Here is a 10,086-nt window from a genome sequence, read left to right on the forward strand (position 1 = left end):
ATAAAGCAGGCCTGAGGCACAGGAGCACAACTCTCTCCAAGTTAGGACTGAATTTTTGTAGGTGTGCACCTTCCTTTTGCTGCTAAAGAGTGAATTCTGCCTTTAAAGGATTTGCAGTCAACAGTGTGGAGGTTCAGATGCAGGCAGGGATGATATCTGGGCTCAAACCATCGCTCAGCTGAAAGAGCCTGTTTCCCATCTCTATTTGGAACTCAGCAGCAGACAGTGAATTTCTCTGGCTTTTTTTGCTGCAGATGAAAGTCTTGCATAAGCTGTCAGCTGACATTACAGCCCCTGGAAGGCTGGGGGACATTGCCAGCATTTGAGCCTTTTTCAGCATCCTGGTTTTCCTGCTCCCAGCCTCGTTGGAGCAGGAGTTTGGGGGCTCTGGGGTTGAACTCTGGGGGACTCTGGCTCTCTCCTGCCCTGTTTTCCTCCCCTCCCTGTGCCCTGGTTTGTTTTGTGTGACCCTGCTGAGCTGTGGATGGAAACCTTGCTGGATTTTCTGCAGCCAGCTGGAATCTGTGGGGTCCAGGAGCAGGGAAGCTCCTCCTGGCACAGGCACTCAGGGATTTGATCCTGTTCCTGTGGCTTTGTCTGCAGCAGGCTGTGCTAAAGCTGCAGCAAACATTCCCAGGGCTGTAAATCAATAAATAGGTGCAGATTCATTGGGAAGGAGGGCAGGGGCAGCAGTCCTGGATGGGGGATCCGTGCTGCTCGCTTGGAAACCACTTCCAGCTGGAAAGATAAACAGGAAATGCATAACTCCTGTGTCCCAGCAGTTGTGAGTAATCCCTGGGATGTGCAGGGAGGATGTGTGCTGGGGGGCCCTTGCTTTTCCTCCCCTTTGGCTGGTATCAGAGTGGATGCTGAGGGATATCTTTGACTGAGGAGTTATTTGACTGGAAAAGGGAACAGCAGAATGGGTACCTGGTGACTGAACCGGTTCCTTCCATTAAATTTAAAATGTAAATATGTTAAAATGTCCTGCATTATGGAGGTGTTTTTTATTGATGGTTTTCATAAAATCCCAGAAAGGTTTGGGTTTGAAGGGACATTAAAACCAATTTAATTCCATCCCCTGCCATGGCAGGGACACCTCTCACTGTCCCAGGCTGCTCCAAGCCCTGTCCAGCCTGGCCTTGGGCACTGCCAGGGATCCAGGGGCAGCCACAGCTGCTCTGGGCAACAAGAACCTTTCCAAAAAAATACTTTTTCTCCTTTAAATTTTTTATTTGTTCCTGTTGGCAACTGTCTGCTGCTTTCCCTCAGAAGTGACTTGCAGGGATATTTCACATTAATCCAAATTTGGCTGGGTTTTCCTGGTCATTGCCCTTTAAAGACACAGCTTGAAAATTGCCATTTTGCAGAATTTTATCAGGGTTTTTTTTTTTTCTTCAAGGTTATATTTTCAGTGCTGCTTTGATCTTCTAGTCACAATTTCTCTTTTTTTGTTGTCCCTGGAGTGGCTTTAAAACAAAAATTCTTACTGCAGTGGGAAACAATCTGGCTCTTTTATGTATATGTATAAATAAGGAAACTTCCCTTTAAAGGCTTTTCTCCATTTGTCTCCCACTAACTTCCTCTGTTCCTTTTTTCTCTTTTTATATTGTACTGTTGTTAGACATTTCAACAATGTTTGAAATGCCAGGTAGGGAAGTGAAAGCTGATGGTGAGGAAGAGAATCCAGTGATTTTTAGGGGGTAAGGAGAGGGAAAGGACCTTAGAGAGTGGAATTTAGTGCAGAGAAAATTATTTGTTTTGGAAAGGGCTGGGAGATGCTTGTTGTGAAACTCAGTGACATCAGGGAGGGGTTGAGTTGCACGTGTCGACCTCAGAGCTGAGCTCTTAATTTTATAAACATTCTGCCTTAGGGGACTGCTCACAAAATTTGGAGATGGGAGTGAAGATGTTGAAGAGTGAGTGCATCTCCTTCCTTGCTCTGCTCCAAAACCTCTTCCCTCAAATGCTGCAGGAGGCTTTGCCCCTCACCCAGTGAGGGCTGGCTGCTCTCTTGGCTCCTTCCCTGACCCTCAGGAGAAATCCCAAAGCTCTGTTTCCTCCCCTGCTCTCCTTCCTGAGTTATCTCAGTCCCTGTGCAAGTGCCTGACACCTAAAAGCAGATTTTATGGTGATGAATCCACCATGAGCAAGGCCTGGCTGGGACAGGATGATCCTGCACAGCTCAGGGGTCCCAGAGCTTGTCTGATCCCAAAGCAAGGCTGCCAACTGGAATCCCAGAATGGTTTGGTTGGAAGGGACATTAAAAATCATCTTGTTCCATCCCTGCCATGGCAGGGACACCTTCCACTATCCCAGGGTGCTCCAAGCCCTGTCCAGCCTGGCCTTGGGCACTGCCAGGGATTCTCTGGGAATCCAGTGCCAGGGCCCCACCACCCTCACAGGGAAGATTTTCTTCCCCATATCTCACCTAAATTCACCCTTTTCCAGCTGAAAACCATTCCCCCTTGTCTTGGCACTCCGGGTCTTTGTCTAAAGTCCCTCCAGCCTGAGATCCAGTTCCTGAATTGATTTACAGACTTCAAATATCCTTCCCCACAGATTGCTGTGTATTGTTGGTATTTATGAAAGAACAGGAGTTCATTAAAAACCAGCACTTCTAACAAGATTAATGAGCTTCTCCCCTGCTCTTGCATTTCTAGTTTAACCCTGTGTGTGCAAAGCTCTGCTCTGCCTTTTCTGTGCCTCTGGTTCATCTTATTTCCAGTCCTCAAGGAGTTCTGGCTTTGCTTTAACTCACACAACTGCTGCTCTTGTCATTGCAGATCAACACTAAAGCGAGCTGGGCCGCCCCCACTGCCTCCCAAGGTGAGAAATGTGGGATTGAAGGGATTCAGCCAGGCTGGGATGGCCTCTTGTTCTGCATTCTGCCTCTGATACTCCATCAGAGAGGAAGCTCTGAAATGATTCTGCTGTCAGATGTTTTATTTTTATGGAACCACAGATCTCCTGGGCTGGGAGGGACCCACGGGGATCATCCAGGGCAGCCCTGCCCAGACCCCCCAAAATCCCACCCTGGGCATCCCTGGCAGCTCCTGCAGCTCTGGGGCTGTGCCCATTCCCTGAGGAGCCTGGGCAGTGCCAGCACCCTCTGGGGGAAGAACCTTTCCTGAGATCCAACCCAAACCTGCCCTGGCACAGCTCCAGCCATTGCCTGGGTCCTGTCCCTGCTCACCAGGGAGCTTTTTATCTTTCTTACATTGTGGTGCCCAAAACCACACACACATTTCAAAGGCTGATACATTTTTATATAGCAGCAATGTGACTGAAATTGAATTTATCTGAGGTTTGTTCTTCCCAGGTGCCATTCCCAGTTCCTCACATTTCCCCTCTTTGGTTCCTTGCAGCCGAGGATGAACAATTACCCCGAGGAGAACCTCCCTGATGACAGCAGATGCCAGACAATAAAACACTTCCCAGAGTCCCAGAGCAGAGCCCCAGCAGCCCACAGGAGACAGAGCATCCCAGCTTGTGGGCCCCAGGTGGATTCCTGCCCCGTGGGGATGACCAGCAGCATCAGCAGCCCTGGACTGCTCACAGCCAGATACAGCGACCTGGGTGAGTGCCTCACCTGCCCCAAGGCTGCCTGGCACCTTGGAAAAGGAATTGCTCCAGAGCCAGCTGTTCCCAGTAGAGAATATCTTAAAACAAGCTGGTCATGAGGTGAAGTTTTCCTTTTTCCATGTGTGGTTCTTGTTAGAGCCATGGTGGGAATGTTCTCCCCAAAACAAGGACACTCAGCCATCAGTGCCATTACTGTGTTGCCTGCAGGAGCAGGAGAAAAACAATGAATGTGTGGGGAGGACCTTGCCACGGGAGGAGAACAATGGATGTGTGGGCAGGACCTTGCCACAGCTTTATTCTCAGTGGGGTTTGTCCCAGGGACTGTTTGGATAATGGGAAGTGTGCAACTCAGTGCTGGGAAGGGTTCAGCTCCCTGAGGTGTGGCTGTGCAGTGTCAGAGCTCACTCCTCCCTGCCAGCTCAGCACAGGGGAGAAGAGATTTTCTATTTCACTGTGTCCAATAAGCTGCAAACCTTGTCTGGGCTCCTTTTCAGGCAATGGGAATGGGATGCTGAAGCACATCGAGGAGAACGCAGAAGGACCTGGACAAATCCCTCAGCTGCCACGGAAAAAGGAGAAGAGAGATTTCCCTGTAGGTGTTGGGACTCTGGGGCTGCTGGCACTGTCATGTCCTCCAGCTGATCAATGCACAGGAGGGGTTTTATGACTTTTTTTCTTTCTTTCTTCCCACAGAAACCAGCAATCAATGGTTTGCCTCCGACTCCGAAGGTGCTGGTAAGAAATCCGTGTGCACTGGGAGTTATGGAAACCTCCTCTCTCTGGGGTGGGATAAGGCACCAGCTCACTTGTGGGGCTTTTCTGCAGCTCACAGCCTTTTCCAGTGCTGAATCCATAATATTTGTTTCCATTGTTTAAAACCTTCCTGTCACTGTTCAGTCTGGATGTGAAGGTTTGGAGGCTCCCCTGGCTCCCTGAGTTGTGATCTCTAGTGGCAGCCCATGCTTAGGCACAGAAATGGGAAAAGGTTGTAGTGATGACTGGGTTTTGCCTGTTCTCCCTCCATGTGCCATTTTATAAGCACTCAATATGATTTTTATATTTAACAAATAATAGTCAATATTCAGATAATACAGAATAATTCAGATTGGAAAAGCTCTCTAAGATCACTGAGTCCAACCTTCCCCCAGCACTGCCAAGGCCACCACTGAGCCATGTCCCCAGGTGCCACATCCACGTGGATTTTAAATCCCTCCAGGGTGATTGTTCTTACCCACTAGGTGCCTAAAGTCGTTGATACAATTTTGAGCCTTCATTGCATTTTTGAATGTCCATTAATTCAAATTAAAAGCTGTGAAAGGTAGTGTGTGTTCAGCTGTGTGTGAATGTCCAGGAAATCAGCTCTTCACACTCTAAAATTTGTTTCAGGTTTCAGTTTTGGTGTCTTTCAGATGGGAGCCTGTTTTTCCAAAGTCTTTGATGGTTGTCCTTTGAAGATTAATTGTGCAACTTCATGGATACATCCAGATACTAAAGGTAAAGTTATGTTAGGTTTGGTGATGGGCTGGGAAAGAAAACCATTTGTGAAGTTATTTTAGGTTTGCATTTGAAACTTCCCAAAGTGGGAAGGAAATAATTCTTTTCAACTGATTTTTCAGATCAGTACATCATCTTTGGCACAGAGGAAGGGATCTACACTCTGAATTTGAATGAACTTCACGAAGCAACCATGGAACAGGTGAGTTCTGGAGGGCTGAACACACAGCACAGATTTGGGGATATTATGGAGTGTGAACTTTGGCACTGGAGGGAGAAGGTGGATTTCCCATCAAAGCCAATAAGGAAAACCTGGAAATTACTTGTTCCCTGACCTACCTGTATTTTTTAGTTGCTGCTTGTCAGATCTTCCATCTCCTTGGAGAACAATTCCCTGCCCCTCTCCCTCCATCCCATCCCCACTAGATGGCACATGGCAGCTCCTTGGATGCAAAGCCCTCAGTCATTTCATTCAGCTGCTGCTGCTATCCCCAAGAAGCTTTTCCTGGGCTTTCTAACCCTTTCCAAAGCCATTTCCTGCAATTATACTCTTAAATCTGGTGTTTCAGGGTCAGGATGTTCCTGGAATCTCATTCCTTGTGTGTTTTACTAGATTATTTCATCAGACAGTCTGCTCTGGGCTTTTTCATGTGCTCTTTTATGTCCCAGTGAAGGGTTGGCTGTGCCAGTGGTGGGTAGGGAGAACATTCAGTGCACTTCAAACAAAATTTCCCTGAGAGCATTCCCAGCTAGCAAAGTTCAGGTGGGACTACCTGAAACCCCACAGGTTTCTGCCACACCACTTGTTCCCACATTTCCTTTTATCCTTTTGCTGATTTCTGCCTTCCAAGTGCACATTCTGAAGTGTTTCTCCAACTTTTAATTCTGGTTGTATCTTCCAGACACCTTCCTGTCTGTCCAGGGATAACATCTCCTCCCAGTGCCAGGAGGATCTTGTTTATTCCATTTGTAGTTTTTCAGTGGAAACACTGAATAAACCCAAAACTATTCTATTAAACAGAAAATTGCTGGGAGATGCTCAGGGTTTGTGTCCAACCCGTTGGATCTTTTCTTTCCACATGTTCTCCTACACCTGTTTTCTTAGTTTTCACATGAGAGTGGCACATGGGACAAAGTGTTCTGGAATCGTGGAATGGTTTGGGATGAAAGGGGACTTAAATCCCACCCAGTTCCACCCCTGCCATGGCAGGGATACCTTCCACTGTCCCAGGCTGCTCCAAGCCTGTCCAGCCTGGCCTTGGCCACTTATTCCAATGTTCCATGGTCTCTCTGTGCAGGGCTAAGTAAGGATCCAAAGCAGGGAATAAACAGGAAAATGGGATTTTTGCCATTGTGGATCCCTGCAGGAATGGTGGTGAAGGTGGATCAGGCAGAGAAAATCCCAGCTAAAGATTCCTGTAGGTTTCTATTAATGAAATTATTTTCTTTTTTTCCAGTTATTCCCTCGAAAGTGCACCTGGCTGTACGTTATCAACAACACCCTGATGTCCCTGTCAGGTGAGTGTCAGTGCAGGGGAAATGATTGCAGATATAAATAAACAGGAACATTTAAATCATGACTGAATGCAGTGTGTGGGGTCAGTCTGGAGAGGAGAAGGCTCCAGGGAGAGCTCAGAGCCCCTGGCAGGGCCTGAAGGGGCTCCAGGAGAGCTGGAGAGGGACTGGGGACAGGGATGGAGGGACAGGACACAGGGAATGGCTTTAAGATATAAAAGGGGAGATTTAGGTTAGATATTGGGAATTGGGAATTCCTGGCTGGGCTGGAATTGCCAGAGCAGCTGTGGCTGCCCCTGGATCCCTGGCAGTGCCCAAGGCCAGGCTGGACATTGGGGCACCCTGGGACAGTGGGAGGTGTCCCTGCCATGGCAGGGGTGGCACTGGGTGGGATTTCATGTCCCTTCCAACCCAGACCACTCTGGGATTCTGTGGTTCTAAAACAAAACCTGTGTCCCTTTGAAGGAGAACGAGGTGGCTTTCAGGTACTGCTGATCCAGCAATTTTCCTGATTCCTGGGCAGTCAGTTGTGCTGGAATAGAACATTCCAGACAGGAATGAGGCACTGTGCCATGGAGGCTGATGGTGGGACTGTGCCTTTAAACAGGCAGGATTCATATAACACTTGTCTTGGTTGATAGATAAGAAAATACCTTAAATATTTCAAAATATAATTTAGAATATAAATACATTATTTATATATTTATATTATACATTAAATATTAATATATATACCATATAATATATAATTGTATAAAAGTATATTTATTTATATACTATATAATAGTATATAAATAATCTTTATATCTATATAATAGTATATATATTATTTATTTATATACTATATAGTACTATATACAGTATACCGTTATATACTATATACTATATATTATGTATTTACTATAATTTATTGTTGTTTTGTAATTACAGTCTTTAAAAATGTTTGCATAAAGCTAACTGTAATTAAATGAGCTCTGATCTTTTCTCTGTTCATTATTATTTTTAATTTTGGTTTGTTTTTCTTCATATCTGGACTTGCCCTACCTGACACCTGTTTGCAGAAGGTAATTTTTTCCACATTTGCGTTTTCCTGAACAGTTCTGTGGTGGAGGAATGGCTGAGATGTCAACTGTGCTTTTCTCTCTTGCAGGGAAAACATTCCAGCTCTACTCCCATAATTTAATAGCATTGTTTGAACAAGCCAAAAAAACAGGATTAGCTGCTCATATTCAAACCCACAGATTTCCTGACAAAATATTACCAAGGTACAAACCTTTCACTTATAGACAATTATTAATAAGTGAAAATAGCCATAAATTGTGTTGGGCCCCATCATGTGTTATTGATGCATTTTTGGTGATTATTATTCCAGGAAATTTGCCTTAACAACCAAGATCCCTGACACAAAAGGATGCCACAAATGCTGTATAGGTGAGCAGACAAATCCAGCTTTGCCATTTGTTCCCCTGCCCTTTGACGTGGCATGTGTGAAACTCATTTCTTTTTAATAAAATTAAGAGTTCTTTGTTCAGAAAAAAGCCTGAGGGAATTGGGGTGGTTCAGCCTGGAGATGTTCCAGAGTGACCTAATTGGGACACTTTAGTGCCTGAAGAGCTACAGGAGAAATGGAGAGCAATTGTTGGCAAGGGAGGGAGTGCCAGGCCAAGGGGAATTCCCACTGCCAGAGGGCAGTGAGTGATGGGATTTTGGGATTAAATCCTTCCCAGAGCCCTGGCACACCCACAGACAGCATTTCTGCTTTGTCACCTGGCTCAAGGTGTCACCCAGCTCCAACCCTTAGTGAGGAAAACTAATATTTTCCACCAGAAAGGATCAGTAGGAATAAAAATTCTGGGAGCCTGGGGAGGGCAGAAACTCTAAGTGCAGTTTGAAGGGCACAGAAAGAGTTAAAGTTTGGGAAGTTGTGGATTTGTCCTTTCCTTTCCCTGGTGCTGTGTGAAATCAGAATCCTGGAATTATCAAGGCTGGAAAAGCCCTCTGAGATCATCCATCCATCCTCCCAGCACTAACCCACATCCCCAAGTGCCACATCTGAAGATTGTGCCTTTCCACCCCTAAAATATAAATACAAATATTGTAAACATAATTATTAAGTATAAATATAAAATATATAATGTGTATTATACATTAAAATATATAGATATATTATAAATATAGATATAAACGTGAATATTATAAATACAAATATCAATATAAAGCTGCATGCCTGGAGATCCTGTTCAGCTCATCTAAAGTGCCCACAACAGCCACATTTACAGATAATTCCTGAAATCAGACTGCTCCTGTGTCCAGCTGAGTTTAAAAACCACCCCCAAACTTTGGCTCTTGTATTTTATGGGCTGTCAGAGCTCCCAGGAGTTTCCCACCTTCCCTGCCTGGGAATTTATTCCAACCCCAGGGAGGGGCACTGCAGCTTTTCTGCCCTCTCAGCCTCTGAGCTGGGACTCCAGGAATGCAACTGGTTGTTAATTAAGGCTGTAATTGAGTTTATCTGGAATGTGGCACAATGGGGATGTTGGAATGGGAAGCCAGAAGGCAACAAGTGGGAAACTGATGGAACAGGATGGGCTTTAAGGTCCCTTCCAAGCCTAATCCTGCCATGAGATGATTTTATAATGCTGTGTCTTAACTCATTTGTAAAGATAGGTGTAGTGTTGGTTTTTGGTTTGTTGGTTGTTTGGTTTTTTTTAAGTATGAATTGAACTTGCAGAGCTTTCAAATGACTGTTTTCTGGTTTTTTTATTCTTTTATTTTCTGTAGTACGAAATCCCTACACAGGCCACAAGTATCTGTGTGGTGCATTGCAGTCTGGAATTGTTCTGCTCCAGTGGTATGAGCCAATGCAGAAATTCATGTTAATAAAGGTAAGCAGTCACTGCTGGTGGAGTTGAATTATTATGCAGTTGGTGAAATAACCTTTGCAGAGTTTGGGGTGGAAAGTACACCCCAGTCTGGTGCCATTTGTGGGTTGGGAGCACTTGAAAAACTGGCTGGACACATTTTGACTCAGAAAATCTTGTGACTGAAGTGATTCAAGTAATATAAAAGTTATTTCAGTGCTGGATCAAGCCCAGCACTGGCAATAATACACCATGATCCACCTCTGCCCAGCTTCAAAAGCAGGGAAAATTCTGTATATTTATACAATATACAATTTATAAATATACAGTAATACACAATAATACAGTAATATACAATACACAATATATATACAATACACAATATGTATACTCTGTATACAGAGTAGAAATCTACATTTTATAAATATACAGTAATATGCAATAATACAGTGAAGTACAATACACAATAATAGACTGATATACAATAATATTTATAAATATTAATATTTATAGATATTTATATACAGAGTATATTCTTTATGCTCTGTAATTTATAAATATACTCTGTATATTTAATTATATAATATTAACATAATATATTTTCTGTTTATGTATTTTATTAAATATAAAA

At 44.4% G+C, this 10,086-nt stretch overlaps 1 protein-coding gene across 2 annotated transcripts in view; it reads left to right on the forward strand.

The window, feature by feature from the left end:
• The window catches only part of MAP4K5 (mitogen-activated protein kinase kinase kinase kinase 5), a 63,610-nt gene that overhangs the window by 45,222 nt on the left and 8,302 nt on the right, over positions 1–10,086 (forward strand). Inside the window, exons 16-27 of one of the 2 annotated variants that reach the window (XM_031066226.1) lie at positions 1,875–1,919; positions 2,787–2,829; positions 3,369–3,579; positions 4,080–4,177; positions 4,279–4,320; positions 4,995–5,079; positions 5,202–5,281; positions 6,537–6,597; positions 7,656–7,658; positions 7,745–7,859; positions 7,967–8,025; positions 9,376–9,479. In XM_031066226.1, the coding sequence (XP_030922086.1) occupies positions 1,875–1,919; positions 2,787–2,829; positions 3,369–3,579; positions 4,080–4,177; positions 4,279–4,320; positions 4,995–5,079; positions 5,202–5,281; positions 6,537–6,597; positions 7,656–7,658; positions 7,745–7,859; positions 7,967–8,025; positions 9,376–9,479 (946 nt within the window). The remainder of the gene's footprint in view (positions 1–1,874; positions 1,920–2,786; positions 2,830–3,368; positions 3,580–4,079; positions 4,178–4,278; positions 4,321–4,994; positions 5,080–5,201; positions 5,282–6,536; positions 6,598–7,655; positions 7,659–7,744; positions 7,860–7,966; positions 8,026–9,375; positions 9,480–10,086) is intronic. The other variant, XM_031066227.1, reaches the window with a different exon arrangement.

The sequence above is a fragment of the Geospiza fortis genome, unplaced genomic scaffold (assembly GCF_000277835.1).
Source record: "Geospiza fortis unplaced genomic scaffold, GeoFor_1.0 scaffold23, whole genome shotgun sequence".
Lineage (NCBI taxonomy): Eukaryota > Metazoa > Chordata > Aves > Passeriformes > Thraupidae > Geospiza > Geospiza fortis.